General features: G+C 34.5%; 2 protein-coding genes across 3 annotated transcripts; one reads left to right on the top strand and one right to left on the bottom strand.

Annotated features, from left to right (window-relative positions):
- Positions 1 to 4214: 4214 nt before the first annotated feature.
- On the bottom strand, positions 4215 to 13443 carry LOC131666481 (sorting nexin-18). Of its 2 annotated transcripts, none has more exons than XM_058939187.1 (7): positions 13326 to 13443; positions 9482 to 9679; positions 9212 to 9401; positions 8232 to 8677; positions 7318 to 7694; positions 6736 to 7060; positions 4215 to 6155 (listed from the first exon to the last, which is right to left on the bottom strand). In XM_058939187.1, exons 2-7 carry the CDS (start codon positions 9494 to 9496, stop codon positions 5904 to 5906), a joined length of 1605 nt encoding a protein of 534 aa, XP_058795170.1. In that variant the 5' UTR covers positions 9497 to 9679; positions 13326 to 13443; the 3' UTR covers positions 4215 to 5903. The 2 variants fall into 2 exon arrangements, with proteins under 2 accessions (XP_058795170.1, XP_058795169.1); XM_058939186.1 differs by lacking the exon at positions 13326 to 13443 and adding an exon at positions 9774 to 9878.
- A 4217-nt stretch (positions 13444 to 17660) lies between these two features.
- LOC131666548 (uncharacterized) lies at positions 17661 to 19836 on the top strand. The gene is made up of 3 exons (XM_058939321.1): positions 17661 to 17756; positions 18011 to 18446; positions 18959 to 19836. Exons 1-3 carry the CDS (start codon positions 17661 to 17663, stop codon positions 19678 to 19680), a joined length of 1254 nt encoding a protein of 417 aa, XP_058795304.1. The 3' UTR covers positions 19681 to 19836.
- The last annotated feature ends 399 nt before the right edge of the window (positions 19837 to 20235 follow it).

Here is a 20235-nt window from a genome sequence, read left to right as displayed (position 1 = left end):
CCTCACCCCCTTTCTCACTCTTTCTCTCTCTCTCTCTCTCTCTCTCTCTCTCCGATCGACTTTCCGAAGCTTCCCAATTATCACGCTTCGATGTAATTTTCCGTGGCTGCTCATTAATGGATCAGTTTTTCCCAACGCTACGGCTTTTCTCTCTTTCTCTGCAGATATTCCAGTGGTCTTACTGGTTGAATCTTTCATGCGCTCGATAATAGTCAAAACAAAATGAAAACAGTTGCGCATCAAAAGCTGATTATGTGATAATGGCGCGAGAGTGGCGATGTACACCTTTAATTATCTATTAAGCATCTTCAATTATGTTGAAAAAAAAAAGAGCGCGTGAATTCATCAGACGAATTTCTTGTAGCTCAGTGTCTATCTATCTCTTTCACGCTTTCGATGCAAAACAAAATTCTTTATATATCTTCACTGTAATGGTAAGGAACATCAAGGTGATATACATTCTATATTACAGGAACGTTTTAATGAACTAGATTTGACTATTTACTTGAGTAACACGCTTATATAATATATATATGTAAATTACACATGCATATATAAACGATTATAAAGTGTCAGTATATATATATATATATATATATATATATATATATATATACATAGAGAACGTCCGTCCAATAAAAAAGGCGGACACACCTTCATATTTGCGGGCAGAAAAAGGGCGTACGAAAAATGCTAATGTTTTCTTCAATTATCTGCGGACAAAAGTGCCTCTGTTTTGTCCCTTCGATGCCGTGGTTCTTATATTCTTCGATCCGGTGATTACCGCATTGATGCTACTGGGATCTTCGTCGAAGGATCAAAATTGAAGTCCTGAGTGATTCCATTCTTCGCGCAATAGCATAAAGCTTATCGTAGCTGTAAGGTTTATGTAATCTCATATCGTGTTCACAAGAGTATGGTAAAAAAACAGGAGAAGCGTGTACTGTACGCGCAAATAGCTTTTATCAAGGAATTGGCAGTTTATAGAATCTCTTCGATTTATCGTTCCGTACTTAAAATCTATAAAAACATCTCGACTGCAAGAATCGAACCTTCTCTTCTTTTCCCTCAATTTTCGCGACTGTATTTTGCCGCAAATCGCATGTACATAAGAGCGTGTGTATTATACATACACATATATTTTTGTACGACGATAAATTCGTCGAAGAAAATTGCTCTGTTTGCCAGTTGTACACACGTTGAATATGTGCTCGTTCGTGTCGCTCCGTTCGCTATCGCCATCATTGTCCTCCGGCTTTGACAACGCGATTTCCCGTTTCGCGAGTCGCGTCGCAATTCTGTTTTATGCGCGCTACTTTAGCCCTCTGACGGGGAGCCGAAGATTACATTCCAATTGTCGCTGAACGCCAGCTAGTTTCTTTTTTGTTGTTGTTTTCGTCGCAATGAAGATCGTTGCGACGACGACGATTTAGCAGTCGAACAGTAGTCGGCGAGCAGGTAATTGAAAAATTGACGTGTGTGCCGCAGCACAAACAACACGTAGGCGCGCAATGTGGCTCATTATTGGCTGTACTAATATGCATCACTTGGTAATTGTAAATAATCTTTAATGTATATCTCGCGCATTCTTCAACTTTTCCTATGATACACGCTGTACTAACTATATATATATTAAAGGCTTGAACTCTTGTAGTACAACTTTTAGCGGACAAAACCATGATGTTCTTCCACTATGTAAATCTCGATCTTGAAATTCGAATCTTACTACTGTCTCTCACCGTGACAACAGCAAAACAATCCGCACGTTACAAACACACCGCATGTAATATCCCCCGCCTCCCCCAAAACTCCCGATCGCCCTCCTCCCCCTAAGAACCCCATAATGTGCCATTGTACGTATACATATGTTATATATATCGAATGACCAAATAGTTATATTTTTACGAATTTCAGTGTTTGATATAATCGAGTACTTAAAAAAATGAGGAATATAAAAAATATTAAAAATAAGCGCGGGACAAGGCTTCTTTGATAATGTACAATATAACGTGCATATATTTATATAAATATAAACATAATCGTGTATAATGGAGGAAAAAAATTCCGCTTCGCAGGCCGTAAGTGTATTACATACAAACACACACACACACACACACACATACACATACATAATAAATGAAAAAAAATACACACGCAGACATTGTAGGGGATACTGCTTGGCTGCATGTTCAAACAAAACAAAAGTAAAGAAAAAAATAAACGCGCAAACATATACACGTTCAGAAACACAATAATGATGTGATCGTTCAATATATCGACGATACAAGACTAAATGAGCAACGAATAAACGAAATTATTTTTCTAGACTCAGCAGCAAAATGAAAACACGTTATTTGGTTTTCGTTTTCGGTTTTTTGCGTACTGTCTCGCGAGAGGATGCTTAAAAGCGTGTGCGAAAGAGAGCCATATAGGGACCGACGTAGAGAATGACATCTCGCAGTGCCATATATTGACGATGAAGCAGTTATAACACATATCGGCACGTTGTTGATGTGATTGTATAAAAACAAAAAAAAGAATATATATATATATATATATTAAAAAAAGCTTGTTACCTAGCGGTGCGGTAGATGAATTCAGACTGATGTATATTGTTGTCTAAAAAATATTTGCGAAACAAAAGTGAACAAGAATAGATTTGATGAGAGGACGTAAGGAAAAACAAATTATTTTGCTGCATGTTTTAACGATTGTTAAGTCGCGCTTCGTGTATGTATATATAATGTGTACACGTTTTTACAAGTCGTTCCTTTTTTTTTGTTGCGAGTGGACGGAATTCTGGTGTATTTCACTTTTTTAATTTTCATCGTAGGAACGAAATAGTACAGTTGTTTCTTTAGAGTTTATGGAAAATTCATAGTTAGATTTATATAACGGAGTTCCGATGAATTTATTGAAATTAATTTTGAAGCAATTTTTTAACAATCCGTTACACAATGATGAAAATATTGATGAAATCGTTTGTTTGTCAATTTAGTTTTTTGATTGTGAAAAATAACCAACAAAACTGTCCCAAGAGAAATCAATTGAGTAGAACAAAAGAATATACTTGCCGAAGGATTTTGGCATTTCTTGATTTATAGGATTACGTCGTATGAGTTTGCTTCATTGTCACGAGTACGGGAATATAGTTTTTATACAGAATACGAAATATGAAGCGAGAAAACAAAAGTGAGAAACTCATTATCAAATAGATGTAAATAAAAAAATGTTGGTGTAGTGTATGTTGACTTCTTACCAACCAAGTGTTCGCGCTTGTGATCGAAAACGAAAATCCAGTCAAAAGTGGATATAATACATCTGAGTATCAATCAAAAAAGAAAGTCGATATTGAATAAAGAAAAATAGCGCGGCAAGTGCAAACTTTTCGAAAATAAGTGACGAGCGCAGAAGAAAAGATAATACAGAGCCAAGAGCTTGAATTTCGCTCTATGTATGTGACCTTCTTCGATTCGATTCACTTGTACAGATTCCTTTTCTATAATTGCGTGTGTCGCGCCAGAGAACATCGACTTTTAATTCCGTGATATGTAATTTAAACTTCGCTTCCGACCAAACAAAAGATAATTAAAATAAAATGCACGCTGTCATAACAAAAAGAAAACAAAAAATTCACAGGAAAAGCGATATAAAGGTTTTGTATATCGAAAAGCCCGTCTGTCATCTGTAATCTGTGCGAAATAAAAAAAAATATATATATAAATATACATATATAAATGAAAAAAAAACAAGTGTTGTCCAAATAAATGAGCTAAGTAAGGGAAACAGTAACGCATCTCTCGAGACTTCTTTATCCTTTCACCATCGATTTATTACTCCACTACAGTGATTCACGTCAATCGAGGCTGTGTCGTCGTAAAGGCTGATTCACATACGCCGCTATGGACATTTTTATTCGTATGCGCAAAAACATAATCCAATTTCGTGAAACTTCCTTTTTTATTAGGTTTACTCAATTTTTACTTGCGATTATCCAATTGTAGAAGTCTATATAATAGCTAATTCATTTCTTTGAATCACTTCTAGAACAAATAACTTTTTCATTTCGGTTCAAATTAATTTAATTGTTTGTTTCTGATCGTAAAAAATTTATAAAAATAATTATCTTATTTAAACTTAGCGTAAATTATTTAATGGTAAATTAACAACAAAGTTCTTATTGAATGCATAAGTATTTTTTATTATAGATCAAACTGTTAATTAATATCAAATTTCTATAAATTTTTAAAATAGAAACATTTTACAAACAGCACTTCATCGATGATACATTTCACTTCCCATTAAATATGAGAAGAGATTTTATTTAATTATTACGAAAACTGTCATCGTAGTATTCGAGAAAATATTACAATTTTTACTTATACAAAGAGTAGAAACCTTTTGTAAAGCTCTCAGTAGGCTTTGAATTTGGTGGAAAAATTTCTTTAAAAAACATGACATTTTGATAATCACAAAAAAACATCATATGCAAAGTATAGAACTTTTCTGTATAAAAATATTATGTAAAATATTTGAAAAAATTATGCTAGTTAAAGAAATTTCAAACCACCTAAGCCTTCTGTTATTCTTACATAGATAATAATATACACAATTCATTTACACAATATTGATATCAACGTGATAATTACAATTCGATATATCTTACAGTCTGTTGCTCAGAGACAAATGCAAGTGACAGCAATTTATGTGTAAACATAATGAAACTGCGTCAACGTAACGAAGCTAATAGCAAACCATTGGTTAGAGAATATCATTGCGTTATTAAAAATTGACAAATCATTTTTTTAACGTTCCTCTGAAATACTTTAAAATAGAATAACTTATCAAACTAAATCACATTTATATACAATCAGCTATTGTTGCGAGACCTAATTTCTCAAATGAATAAAACATGAACAATTTTTTACAATTTTCTTTTTTAAAAAATATATAATTCAGCAACTTATGTACAACTCGACAATGATTAACGAGCGTACTAAAAATGATTTGTAAATTTCGTTACTGTTGCGTATAAAAAGATACATAAATTAGAGTACTCTACTAATGCCTCGTCTAGACATACACTTAATATACATTCATAATTAAAGTAGTAAGTGAAGACGAAGTACTTGACATTTACTCCAACTCATTTCTTAAATTATCATTCAAAAAATAAATTAAAATGTAAATCCAGACGAATTTCTCCGAATTTCATAAGAAATTCCCTGGCAGAAATATATTTTCAATATTATGCAATACGTAAAATTTATACATAGCTTACAATTCTAAAAAAATTTGGAAATTGTGTACATTGTTTTTCATTTAATAAAAAATCCTAGAAACTTGTAAAGAAAGACATGCATTACCTAGCATAACGATACAAAACTCAAGTGTAAACGCGTGTAAAAATTAAATTGTGTTTAAACTTGAGTGTTCGTTACAAAAAATTAAATTTTCGATACTCCGTGCGGAAAATTCGTGCTAACCGTACGGAGTATCGAAAAATAGTATACGATATATGTTTGGAAAAGAGATTCTCTTCTCATGTATCTTTCCACTCTCGCTTCGCTCGGGTGTAAACGCCGCACCAGACGAGAATCTACTTTCCCGCACTTGTATCGTAATGTACTATTCTAGCACTTGTATTGTTATGTACTATATATTAAAAATAATAAAATTGGAAGGTATGCATCAATCTGTATATGTATAAAAATATAATGCTTTTACCAATTTTGAGTATTCAATACTCCACATCAACATAAAAATCAAATGTAAAAATTAATTTGACGCATTCCATGAAATCATCAATAAAGGAATAAGTAAGAAAATACACTAAAAAATCAGGAATTTCCGCCAGGGAAAACCTCGAGAAATAAATATAGCTGTAATACTATAGCAAAATTTCAGACATCGAAAGAGTTGAGAGCTTCTTGAAGCTTATTGACGATTTTCTGATAGAAGTTAATCTGCTCGACGAGGTGATTCTTAATCGCTTGATTTATATGAATCTCACGCTCCGACTGAAAATGTGTCTCCTCAGCACCTAACGCCCGGGCAATTACATCTGTCCTGTGATTCAATTCCTGAAGCTGTTGAGCTTCCATCTTACGCTCGGTTACGAGGCGCTCACAGTCTTTGCGCTTTTGTACTGCACTCTGAAAAATGCACTTTTCATTATTGAATGACATTTACAAAAATCTTCTCAAATAAAAATTATGGATAAAATATTGAAAGATAAAAAAATTGCATTAATACTTCAATTCACAAATTAAAATGTTCTTTACAAATAATTCTTTAAAAAATAATAATGATAGGCTTGATTATAGGAAACTCAACATTAAGTCATTATAGCCTTTTTAATACAATAACATTATTCGTAAATTAATGAGTCAGATTAAAGACGCTTTTCTTTATAGTTTATTCCAAACACTGCGCAATACCAATGGAAACGAAAATAAAATAAGAAAATCATTAAAAACTTTCTTCTCAATAAAATCAGAGAAAATAAGATCTCATCAAACGCATAAACAGTAAAAAATAATACATACGTAAAATAAAGCAAAATAATATAAAATCTGTATTGCAAAATGAAAATGTTTTAGAAATATTGGATATATTTAAATATAAAACTATAGTTAGATTCACTGCACATTTTTAAACAAAGAACTTATAACAATAGAATTGAAAAAAAGCTTTATACTCAAAGAAAAAAATTGTCTATTGAACGGAACGAACCTTATGAATATTAATAACATCAGGGAAATTATTAATGATTCCCCGATAAATGTGGAATTTATCCGCTAACGGTTCCCAATCATATTTCGGCTGCTCCTCGTACAGTTTTCCAATTTCATTATACGCTTCACCGGTGTTTTTTAATGCCTGATTGAGTTGAGTTCGGTTGCGAGTTGAATCGTCAGCTTCGAGCGCATGGCCTAGTGCATGAAAACATTGACCAACTTTTTGGAACTCACGCTTGTAGAGTTGCTGGTGCTTCTTTGCTTGGTCCGTTGCCATTGCCATTAAACTTTTCACTACTGGATCTAAGCCTGCAATAAATCTGCAAGAGAGGTTAACAATCAATTGAGTTTGTTAAAATTAAGTTGATAGTAATTTTTAACATTTTATGTTAAACAAATCTATGCTGGAAAAATCATCTTAGCGTTAAAAATAAAACAATAAAAAATAATTTTTCCATATCTGCCGATTAAATAAAAATCGGAAAAGCTTTGACACTCGATCCATAAACTTACGAAACCCATCAAGTTCTCGGACTTAAATTAAAATCTCCCCCAGATCATTTTTCACGTTATATACCTTGAAAATGCATCGGTCTGAAACTCGATCTTAATGGCATCGAGTGGGGAGTCAGGACATTTAATTCCATGGAAATATGTATCGCCTAAAAGCTCTTCCTTTTCAGCCTGCCTCTTCCCTTGTTTCCAACGTTTCTCATCCGTACATGTAATAAAATGTTGCCAAACGCGGCTCTTCGATAAGACTGGATGTCTGCATACGTAGTCGACGAATTCTTGAAGTTGAGTACGTCGATGTTCGATAAATTGCTCCTCATAGCGACCTGAGATTTGCTTATCTGGTAAAGGTGGAATTGGGATAAAGATGAATTTTTCTTCCAATCGCTCATGTAGCCAGTCGAAGTGTTTGTACCTGCGTGATACTTGGATGTTGTTGAACTAAAAGTGAAAAATCGGTAACTTGATATTATTGTTGATTTTATTATTTGATGAGCTGTACATTTTTTGAAAATCAAAATTGTTAACGTAAATTTGCATTGTGGTTTGAACTGTAAACAATATAACAAACTTATTTTTAACCAATAAAAATTTCAATAAGTTATTTTCGTAAAAATTTCATTAAGCTTCACATATATATTTATTACAGTAAGATAGACATGATGCGTAATAGCATAATACTTAAATATATGCTTACACATCATTACCCGTAATAATGCACATGTAATGTGCACCAATTGATTATAATTAAAATATATTTGTGATAAAATCTAATTAAAATGACATATTCTTGGTAATGTCTCCAACTATCACATTATATAACTAATTTACATCTATTTGAAATTTGTGATATTTTCGTTTTTCATTTTAGTATATAAATAAGTAATCACAAAGTAATTAAATAATTTTAAAATTTGCAGAGTTATGTTATAATGTTTAACAAAGTTATTTCTCATTTTCCTGAGGAACATTAATTACCGTAGGTGTAAGTTGGTAAACAATAAAGCTCTTCAACCCTTTAAGTTTAGACTCCTTTTTGGGCGAGGTCACAACACAGTTGTAGCTCTCACCAGTAGAAACCCACTGAAATTGGCCATTCTCAATTTCTTCAATAAATATCTGCTCTGATTCTGGCACAGTAATGTTTTTACAACTAAGAAGGTAGCCATCTTCGCCTGATTTAGAGAAAGTAAATTTATTATTTTTCTTTGGTATACTTGGGATTGCCCTGTCGGGTATGACTGAGTGAACTGTCTGTAGGGATACAGAGTCACTGTATTCTATACTCCCAGACTGGGCTGATTGCACACTTGGCTGTTGCTGAAGTGGTGGTACATATGCCTGAGTCTGACCAACTTCAGAATCATCATCCCAGTCGTCATCCCAGAAGTCACCTGTATTCTGCTGTGAATTTGCTGCATTGGCTGATTGATAAAAATAAGGTATAAATTAATTTTTTAAATTAAAAATAATATTGATAATGACTGGAATGCTAAATATATCTGCATTTTCCACTTTAACAGTGCTTTAAAAGATCATTTGGAGGGTAATATTTTACTTGTTTAAAAGATATTTCAATAAAATTAAATGATAACAATTGTTTTGATAAATAAGATATAAGTAATTATATTACAAATTGCAAGATTGTTTTGCCATTTTCTATGAAAAACAAATCAGTTTTATACTTTTGTAAGAAATTAAATATATTTTCTTTTTAAATAAATCACAATTATAATTAAATGCCAAGAAAAAGATAAAGTTCACTAGTAGAACAACTATCTCCCATAGATAAACACAATCACCAAGTTGTGCTTTTTTTATGTACTTTCTAACTTATCACTTACAATAACATTTTTGTGAACTTTTCTCAAACAATGGAAAGACTGAACCAAGCAAATGTAAAACTTCTGAATCACTGAAGTTATTTTAAAAATCAAACAAAGAGGCCAATCAACAACCTGTCGTTGGAGCAGTAGCCTCAATGATTTGCACATAAGCAGCAGGAAACAGTCCTGACTTTCCAACAGAATTAAAGCCTTCACACCAGCCATCTCCAACATTATCCCTCATCACAGTAAGCACTTCCCCCGCGATGATGGACAACTCAGCAGAGCCGGGCTCCCCGGAGAAGTCATAGAGGGCTCGCACCTGTAAAAATCAAGCATGAATCATCGACTGTTAATTCGTGGATAATATAAAATAAAAGCAGTTAGAAATTCGAATTGTACTTGTCGTCCGTCCATGACTTGGTAGTAGTTGTTAGCCCGATGACATCCGCGGAACTGACTACTGGCGTGTCCTTACTGATGGAGGGGATGTGCACGCCTCTTTCTGGACTGCTCCAGCGACTCGGTAGGTTATGTTTGTTTGTTGCTTTTGCTACGTGTACAAATTTCTCTACACATGTGTATGATCAGAAGCTTTCCCTACAAATGTAATAGAAAAATTCAAGTTTTAAAAAAGGCAAACGATTGAAGGTTAGGGGCCCGATCTCGTTATTAATTGTACTTAATTCCTCACTTAATGCGAAATGAACGCTCTTTTTATTTGCGACGTGTGTACACGCAAGACGCAACTATACTACATACTATCAAATCAACGAGATTAAACTATATTCTTAGCGGGAAATTCAAATTCCAAATTTTACATATATTATTTTTGACACGTGAAAATATATTTTAATACGTGTACTAATGTTTGTGTTTGAGGAAAAATCGATCTGACACGTATCTTTTAATAACGTTTAATTCTGTTGAACGATGAAGCTCGTTGAATATATACTCATATACGTGTGACTTGTTTCCTTCACTTACGTAACGAAGAAAGTCACTACAATTATTACAATACATTGTAAAAGTAAAAATATTGACTACTAACAAATGACAAAGATAGATGTCGTGTACATGCACACTTACAAACTTGCAAAACAAATTGTGCTGCGACTGTTAGACCGTTAGCCCGTTGCAAAATAGCTGAATGATTTGTCCACGCGTGCTCTTCAAGGTGCCGTTAATTATACGTACGCGGATCTATGATTAAGCACAATTAGTCGGTAATTTATAATTGTTAAAAAATTTGCGTTTTACAATGATATCACCAGAAATCACTCTGTAGGAACGTGGCACTCGATAACTTTGACAGGTTTATGGAATCAGAGAAAGGTAAAATTACTAATGACGTGGTAAATATATACTGATGATACGGTGTATGATACGGTGGGTATCGTTTTTCAAGACATACTCAACAATGAAAATTGCGCTCTCTAAGACCGGAATGACAGAAAAACAGTGAAGATATCACCATGGGAAGCAGAGGCTATGAAGACTAGAATTAATCATCTCATTACTTGTAGAAGAACCATCCATGAGCAGAGACGAAGAGAAAGCTTCAGAGCCATATTACCAGAAATAGCTCCGTATTACAAGAAGCCAAGGATTGAAGAAACATTTACCGCACGTGGATGATAACATTATCGTTTGTTAGATCGCATATTTTCCTGCTATTCTGAAATTTTCGTTAATCTTAAGTTTTTTTTCTTCTGATAAATATTCTAATTATTTTGTGCATGAACTGTTCTCCATTCAATAAGCAACATATCGCATATTTCCTCCTTGTAAAGTCTGAAAGTCTGACTTAGAATGTTTTAACAGTCAACAAATTTGATAGCATTACTGCGGCGATTTCCTGCCTAGATATAAAATCGTTTGAGAAGATTTCTATTGTTCAAAGTTAAATAAAAAGATAATTCGTATACAGCAAAGTCAATTGTTTCTTTTATTCCTATGGGAGAGGGATAAAATAATCTATTGACATGAATATAACCACTCGCTTTTTCGGATTGTCACTGCACGATATTCTAAATAACTTATTACAAAATTGACTTCATTCAGTTGTATTTTAATAAAATGGCTGAAAGTTTTCTAAATGAAAGAAAATTGAATTTTGGACAAGTTTCGACAGAAATCAAGAGAAAGTTATTGCTGGGTACAAGCACCATTGTATCGCGAAGACGCCGCGACGAACATTTTTTTATGACGATCGTTCGTTTGTTTTTGACATAGATACCGCGAGATATCATCAAAGGCAATACATGAATAATGGGAGGATAGCTGTCAGTTTGTCCAACTTTTCTTAAAAGCATTCCAATTTTTATTCTGCAGTTTCATCGAAAAGTATGCAGCAAATTAATAAGTACGAGTTATCCTTAAACCTTAAACGTGCAAAAATGTTCTTAAAATAGAAAGGCCTGAGCACTTATTATGAAAATTATTTGTATTTATTCTGTAAAAATATAGCGGTCTAAATGTGATAACGAGAGGTAAAATACGAATGTTGTTTGATAAAATATAAATAAATATAATACGAAAAATCTTAATTAATTTTTAGGTATGTCTTAATTTTTCAATACAGTTGAGAACGATGATAAACGATCTTAAATGATAAATCGTAATTATATAAATGTGCGACGGAATGTCAATTTATCTGAGAAATAGATATAAATCGCTTCTGAACCCAAAAGGCCAAAATAAAGCTCTATAAATATTGACTTGAACTAACAGTTTCGAATACAGAACCTCCTCCTCTTTTTTCTAAGTCGGCAAAGAGGAGGAGGGATGGTCGATTTTGTTTGTATGGTGGGTATTTCTGGAACGGTCGAAAAGGTATTCTTGTGAGATGCTCGCGTTTCAACACTGACTTCTTTGCGAGTAAACGCAAAAGAAAAAATATTAAAATTGTCTTGTTCTTTTTTCAGCGCTTTAAATTGAGATAATCGTCAAGCCCATCTGCGATGCCTTTTCTCTGGTACCTTCGAAACTATCGTTAGCACTCGTTAGACGTATAGAGTGCCGCACCTTCACAAGTATAGCGTAGTAAAGTCGTTAGCAGGACTTGACGCGCTTGCGTTCTACTTGCCGTGGAAACCACACACTTATTTGGCATAGCTCGAGTGGAGAAGAGAACCGACGAGTTCGCGCGACAGAAGATCAAGGCGATACTAGAAAGGAGACGGCAAATGGCTGAAACCTGCCATCGTTCAGTGCTAAATCTGGCTGGGATCTGGATTGTGCCCTCGTCGATCTAATCAATCTCTGCCTGGATGAGGCGATACAAAATTCCGTGCGTATGATTGCACTGGGGTGTAGCGAAGCTCTCCGCGGTAAGGATATAACCTTCACGGGTCATGATGGTATTTGCGAACTTGAGCGAATAACAATGAAAGCAAGAGTTAGCGACCTGAAATCTAATCTGACTGTTGTACTCATTCTACTTGTACATTATAAGCAATACCATAGAGTGGGTGCTATAAATAGTTTAGTATGTGGGTGGAAGATGATCGAACTCATCGCGGAGAAATTAAAAGCAAAGAGTATCAACGCTTGCCGGATGCGTAAAATCCCCCAAGGTTTGGGTAGGGAAACAGAACCAATCAATCGCTAGAAACAAAATAGATGCAATGATCAGTCTGAAGTCAATTTGAAGTCGGCGTCCACGGCAGTAATGACAATGGTAAAGCGCGCGACCAGCGAGCAGGTTGTGACCCTATGTGAGCAGTCAACTTGCGCCACGATACAATACTTATACACACAGCATCAACTAATACGTGTATGGGAGAGAGAGAGAGAGAGAGGAGCTAGTACACCTATACGCACGCACAGCGGGGAGAAAAGTTAGAAGCAAAGTCCATAACTAAATAAATCCCTCCCACTCTTCCTCCTCATCTCTCTCTCTCTCTCTTTTTCGTAATCGAACCGTACAGCACGCGCACGTACGAGTGCCCCTCTCAAGCAGTCGCCTTGATCTCTACGCTGAACCCGAGGCCCTTGGCGGGGCGCAGCCCTGACTCCGTACAACTATACAACGCAGGGCGTACCTAACGTTGCTTTTCCCTGCTCACACCCAGTGCGTCGGCTCCCAATTTGAATAGCACAAGACACGCGACCCTCTGGCGGAATAGCGCAACATCTTCGTCGAAACGCATTCGTTCGTAACTGTTGCTATCGTCGGCGCCGAACTAGATCTTACACGTTACAATCGACCAAACACACGACAGGAGGTAGAGGGCTCTCTTACGGTTAAAGGCGCAGCTACGCTGACGACGCTACGAGGGTGGCAGTGCGCACCACGACAGCGTCCACAGAAGCGTGACCTCCGTGTCTCGAGAACGGGGGAAGAGACGGAGAGAGCTGCGGCCACCACGCTGTCGGACGACGGACTGACTTGCTGCTCAGTGCCTGTCGGCCAGCGCCGATCAGCCCTCTCCTCCCTTGCCGCGGGCCGAGAGGGAGAGAAGACTGCCGCTGTGCGGGCCAGGGGACCCGCGGGCTGGACGATGCCGGGCCTACCCCGCAAGATGCCGCAGCTGCGCGACGACGGTCGGCAGCTCAAGGGCGGCGACGCTGGCGTGCCGAGCTTTTCCGCGGACGTCAATTTCGGAGATTAGCGCGGCACTTTTTAAGCCAAAGAAGAGAGAAGGAAGAAAAAGCTTCGTTCCGTAAACATATGGATTAACTTGTCATTGAAAGCCTGGCAACCCGTTGTTCATGCCCATCTGAAGCCTATCAATATAGACAAAAAGTCACTGTTTCATGCGAAAATTGAGGAATGGAAAAAGTCGATGTAAATGAATTGAGGGCAATGCAAGCAAATGCTCTGTTTAAGATGCAATTCGAGATTACATCACTTTTTAGAAAAAACTACAATTTGAGCCGTCGCGAAATTATTTTTATTCATTAGTTACCGTAAAAAGTATCAATAATATACAGTATAATGTACAATATAATTGATTTTTGATTGATTTAACATTATGTTTTAATGATCCATCTGCTAGTAACATAATAATTGTTAATAACGGCACAAAAATTATTCAATTAATCTGTTTAAACAACTCTGATCAAATATTACAAAAATAAGATACATTTATTTTTCTTTAAATGAACTTCCAATTATTTGTTTTCAAAAGAAAACTAGCAAATCTATGTCCAAACTCGAAAGCTTACCGCTGGCTAAAAGAGCATCTGTCGAACATTGCAGCAAAAGAACTTATTTATAAATTCAATTGTGGCTTAGTAATAAATTAGATGCGCTTAATTATGGTTGGTAAAAGGAAGAAAACAGCTTAGAACCTATTTATTCTTCGAACCCCCTATGATACCATCCGAGGTATCTGAAAAAAAAACAACATATAAATGCCAAAAGGGTTGCAAATCTTCATCTAGCTGCCGTAAACATGAGTTGAAATGTTCACGATCGTGTGGATTTTTCTCAAGGGATTACTGTAAGAATATCGAAACAGTAAAATACGATAATAATCTTTACGATGAAAATAATCTGCAAAATAGCTTAATAAATACTTTTACAGAAGATGAATGCGAAATAAGCGATGTATGTGATATGCCAAAGAAAAATAGACTATTTTAATTATTATGTGATAATAAAAAATATTATCATCAATAGTTTGAAATACATCATTTCTTCTTATTGCCTCCTGTATTTATGAATTAAGGTTACTTTAAACGATTATTACATTAACTTAATTGTCGATTTTAAATTAGCCAGGAATACGTATAGCAAATAAAAAATTGCAGTTGATTTGTATATTTGTAACATATAAATTATCGTTCATAATTTGTAATACTACCCCAGATTAAAAAAAGAAAGGTTGAAATTATGGTGCATTAGTTACTGATATACGTTCAATTTTTCCAAATGCATCAATTTCAAAAGAGGACTGACAGAGACCCTTCACCATACCGGTACCGGTTTCGGACTTTTCCGATACTTGATTTTCAGTCTTATTATCAATTTTGTGGAAGAGCTACATCTTATCAAGTATCGAATGCTGCTGGATATACTTCTTCATCACTATTGTTACAGGAACTGCGACAACCTAACTCGACTCCTATTTGATCGAAAATAAATATTTTTTCAAAATCATCGTTGTGAATGCAGCTAACTAAATTTTTAAATTATAGATTTCTACAGTATATTGGAAAGCCTTAAAGCTATTTGCTGATGACAAAAAAAGCGTTTCTTCTTTTGAAGCTAGAAATAAGGGGTTGAAAATAAATATCAAAATTGTTGTTTTGGCAGAGTTTAAGCCATCTTGCAACTCAACTCCTTTGGCCAAAAAAATGTTACCGTCTTTTGGCATCACTTAGTTATCTAATAACAATAATCTTAACAACTAATGAATTTATTATTTATATCATACCAGCTTTCTTTTAATAGTAAAAAAACATTGAAAATAAAAATGTTAATAAATAAAATAAAACTGCAATAAATATTCGCTATTTATGGCAAAAATAACTTTCTGTAATAAATATCGAATATGATATTTGAAAAATAGCATTTTTGAGACTATTTTCGTGGGTTAATCATACTTTTTCAAATAACTATAATGAACAAAAATAATCGCTCGACGGCTCAAATTGTAGCTTTTTCAATTTTGGATAATTTTAATCTAAAATACTTATCATGACTTACAGACATGGAAAACTTGTTTTCTCCGACTTCTAACCCTTATAAAAAAAATTATGTAAAATCTCGAGTTTCATTTTATATAGAGTATTTATTTATGTTGCCCACAACACATTAACATTAAATTTTTCCGTCAATTTTTGCACGACATTTTCTTTATTGATTGAACTATTAATGCGGCGAAAAAGACTGGTCGGATCTCCAAGTTTTCCATCCGGACTGCTTTGGTCCGCAACAGCAACAACAGGTATACGCTTTTGTCGTTTAGGGAGGGACGACGGCGTGCGTCCTGGCGTCCGACCGGGTAGTATGCTTGTCAAATGTGTCTCTGTTTCATTGAGCACCAAGGTTTCCGTTGAATATTCATCGAAAAGTAAAGTGCCACTAGAAATGGAATTCGGTGCACCGTTGACTGTGTCTAACAAGGCTGTGTGGGCTCAATCCGAACGATTGCGCATCGTTTTTCTTAGATAATAAAGACAATTTCGTTCGGTAAAATTTTCCTAAATTCTTACTTCAGTTGCGTGCTTTTTGTTCGATCTACTGGCATGTAAAACGATTTGACAAACCAGCATGATCTTCGACAAAGTTAATTGTTACAATCATTAGGAATCAATTCTAAATAGATATCATCCAAAAAAAAACTTCCGATCCAATAAGTTAACTTCCTTCCACTAATATATCTATTTTCATAAGTTTATTTTTATTATTATGATCTGATTCAAACTTATGAATTCTGCTTCTTTTCTAATTTTTAGCGACTACCAAAATAACTGATAGTACTGCATTTTATAGAAATTTTGACATTTTCTAAAGCTATGAAATTATTTTCTATTAATCTGTAATAATACAGAAATAAAATATCTTCATACTTGAATGACCAATTTCATAAGCTTTTGCTTTCAATCACTTTTGACTCTTCGTGGTAAAGTATCTTGATCAATGACAGTAATAACAATCGGGAAACATTTTGCAATGAGGGCTAGGTTTCATTTCAAAATCAATAAGAATTAGATAAATACAGTCAAATTTTTGCCGAAAAAGATACCAGATAAGACTTATAAACAATGAAAAACGTTGCATTAAAGATTCACATATATATATATATATATATATATATATATATATATATATATATATATATATATATTTATGCATACGTATGTACACAAAATTTTTATTTTTACTTAATATAATACAGTGTCATATTTTGAGTTAGCATTGCTACGAGGAAGCAAAATTTTTACAGGGTAGCAAAAGACAAAGTATGCAAATATGTCGTCACACACAACGAGATAAAGAAAGTAAAGACTGATATACGCTCTTACCCCAAAGAAAAAAGATACTGTAGATTATATTCTTGCAATGCGAGAAATTCAATGATTAGAGAACGAATATGTTTAAAAAGCTTTGTAAAATTAGTAAGTTTGATCGTTACTCAATGACTTCGTTTCTTGTAACTATTTTTAAAAATATAATTCGTATTATGTCAAAATTTATGGTTAAAATAGATATAAGTATTTAAAATTACACTTATATTAAGTATTTTTGAGTTAATACGTCAAATTACCCTTAAGTTATTGACATTTTACCCTTCGTTTTGTTTGTAATTTAGTCTAAGCCCTAACATAAAACTCGTGCGCTAACCATTTATAATTCTGTAACTTTGTATTTTGTGGAATGGCCATATACTATTAAAGTAAACTGCCAAGAAAAATCTTACTATATTACTACATCTATCTTTGGGTCGATAAGAACGATATTAACGCGCGCATGCGCCTGCTGAGCCGGTCGTCAATGTAGATCCCATTTTTAAAACTTGATCCATGAACAATGCTCCGCTAAGTTCTGTACGCACGCGCGTGTTTACTTCTTTCAACATTCCGGACCCTCCCAGCTGATCACTCCGTTTGACGTCAGTCGCCAGCAATGAAAGGTCAAGAGAACTCGCGTTTCGGCAGCTTTTGTCGCAACTTTTCATTCTACTTCAAAGTTTTCAAATCTTTTCTTACAATCCCCTTTCAGGTAAAAATTGACATTCGCACTTTGCTTCCCTCCCTCACTCTCTTTCCTAATATCAAGAACATTATCAACTGTTATAATATTAATAATATCGAGACTAAATTTAAATATTATTTTATTTTATTTAGTATTTGTTGTTTGTGAAGGAATTATATAGGTCTTACATTAATTACATTACTTCCATCTATAAGTACTAATAATATGCAATTTTTCAATGTTACTGTAAGATGATTTGAAAACAAAAAAATTTTACGTAGCCGAAAGTCCAGCTGCGAGATCCGCAACAAGTACTTCGCTCAACATTGGGAGACGATCTTGAGGTAGTGAGCTTCTCGACTGATACTCTAGTCAAGTCTGGAGACAATTATGGCAGTAGTATTGTCAAAGCCACTGTCGATATCAAAAGAGGAGATGACATTGAAAAATTGAATTTAGTAGCGAAAATGTTGCCTCCATCCGAATTCCAGAGAATCGTCTACCAGTGCAACGTCACCGTTGCAAAGGAAATTTTTTTGTACGAGGAACTTATTCCCGCTTATCAAAAGCTGTACCGAGGCGAGTTTGATATTGTGCCAAAGTTTTATGGCGGTCGACTTGCCATTAATGCTGACGTTAATGGTATAGACGATAGCGCTGTGATATTATTAGAGAATATCAAAGAGGTCGGTTACGTTATGGTGGATCGTCACGAAGGTATGCTGTTTTGCGGAATAACTGGACTTTGTATTCGTGGCATCTATTTTTTCTTCTCTCGATTGCTTATCATAGCTTATCTGCGTTTTATATATAAGGATCGTTGAATTGTCACTTCATTTTTCCGCAAATCGTGCTACATGTTGTTTTTTACTATTTTGTTCTACCAATGAATCGGAGTGCTTGATCGAACTTCTTCACTCGATCTAAAAATCTCAGAATCATTGTGCTGCGACGTTGAAAAATAATTATTCTTTCGATTCATTTGTTTGATTGTCCAATGCTTTGCGAAATTGCTTTAGTCCCATTTATTTATCGACAGAACGAATGTGCGAATACATTCATGTTACCTATATTACAATGAGTGTTTGAAGCTTAGAATAAATTGTAAAGACTGCGTTCCAAGCTTGTGCCACAACTTGCTGATTTCTGAGTTATACATAAAATAAAACTATTTTATGTTGTATACTTATTGATAAATATAATTGTTTCATGTGGACAATTAATTTCAGGCTTAGATATGAATCACATGAAGATTGCAATTCCAGCCATAGCCAAGTTCCACGCAATCGGCCTAGCAATAAAGTACAAAAATCCGGAATTTTTCGCAAAAATTAAAGATTATGCAAAACCACTTGACATGTCGGAAGAGATGGTAGGTTCTCTGGTATCATCAATGCTAAAAATGATAAAGAACCATTCGCAGTTGAGTGAGTATTACGAGCGAGCTCGATCGTTGAACGAGCCTGGAGACAACAAAAATTGCTTTCTGCAAATGACTTACGAGCCCGACGATCCGCGGGCTTGCGTCGTTCATCGCGACTTGTGGAACAATAACGTAATGTTTCACATTGACAATGGCAAAATCGATGCTTTCAAATTCTTCGACTTTCAGAATTACTGTTTCTCTAGTCCAATGACGGATCTGTTCTACTTTCTTTTGACGAGCTTGCAACGCGATTTGAAGGACCTCGATGAAGCGTTTGAACTTTATAGAATATGTGCTCGCGACGTTTTGAACGAACTCCAGTGTGACGCGAGTTTGTTCGAGAAAACGAATTTCGATAAACAGATGAAGGAAGATGCAGCAAGCGAGTTGTTTCACTCGATTATAATGGCAAAAACATCCGAGATGCGCTCAATGTGGGATTTTTTCAGACCAACTAATAATCCAAATTTCATAAACAGGGTTAGAAGAATCTTAGAAATTTATGATGCGAAACAATGGTTTTAAAGTATAACTGCGGAAACCTTCATGTATTTTAATAATGTGTGATATAACAGAGATTATATGTATGTGGATAATATTTTGTAAATTTGTAAAAAAGTATTACTTTTATGTAAAAGTTTGGTAAAGCAAAAAATAATAAATATTTTGTATTATTTTATATTTTTCAGATTCTAATAAAATCAATAAAATCTATGATAACTTATTTATACACGTAAATTGAATTATACATTTATTAACTTTCAAAATATTAACAATTGACTTGAAATTTATGAAAATATGTTTTCCAAGGAGATAATTAATATTTGTATGATGATATGCAAAAAAGTATTTTGATGTTTAGTGTACATTTACATCAAGACGGCTTTTTTATTTGTCATACGGAATTTAAATATGTTTACATGTAATTACGTCTGTAAATGTGAAAATGTCAGTAAAAGACGAGGTTAACGGTGACGATTCGGAGATTAAATTTAAATCAACAAACTTAAAATTAAAAGTACTCATCTACAATTACGCAACATCCTTTGTTTGCGAACGAATGAAATAAAGGAGCGAGAA

The sequence above is a fragment of the Phymastichus coffea genome, unplaced genomic scaffold, assembly GCF_024137745.1.
Source record: "Phymastichus coffea isolate CEN01 unplaced genomic scaffold, Cenicafe_Pcof_1.1 PCOF00059, whole genome shotgun sequence".
Classification (NCBI taxonomy): domain Eukaryota; kingdom Metazoa; phylum Arthropoda; class Insecta; order Hymenoptera; family Eulophidae; genus Phymastichus; species Phymastichus coffea.
The sequence above is the reverse complement of the archived record's forward strand: the minus strand, read 5'-3'. Positions and strand labels throughout refer to the sequence as shown.

What these genes read in the sequence shown, in the direction of transcription:
- LOC131666481 (XM_058939187.1), bottom strand. An exon ending in CAGACCGATGCATTTTCAAG is followed by an intron (nt 7,061 to 7,317) that starts GTATATAACGTG and finishes CCTCTCTTGCAG; the next exon opens with ATTTATTGCAGGCTTAGATC. An exon ending in ATGTTATTAATATTCATAAG is followed by an intron (nt 6,156 to 6,735) that starts GTTCGTTCCGTT and finishes TGCATTTTTCAG; the next exon opens with AGTGCAGTACAAAAGCGCAA.
- LOC131666548 (XM_058939321.1), top strand. Translation starts at nt 17,661, where the DNA reads ATGAAAGGTCAAGAGAACTCGCGTTTCGGCAGCTTTTGTCGCAACTTT. An exon ending in TTCTTACAATCCCCTTTCAG is followed by an intron (nt 17,757 to 18,010) that starts GTAAAAATTGAC and finishes AATTTTACGTAG; the next exon opens with CCGAAAGTCCAGCTGCGAGA. An exon ending in TATGGTGGATCGTCACGAAG is followed by an intron (nt 18,447 to 18,958) that starts GTATGCTGTTTT and finishes AATTAATTTCAG; the next exon opens with GCTTAGATATGAATCACATG.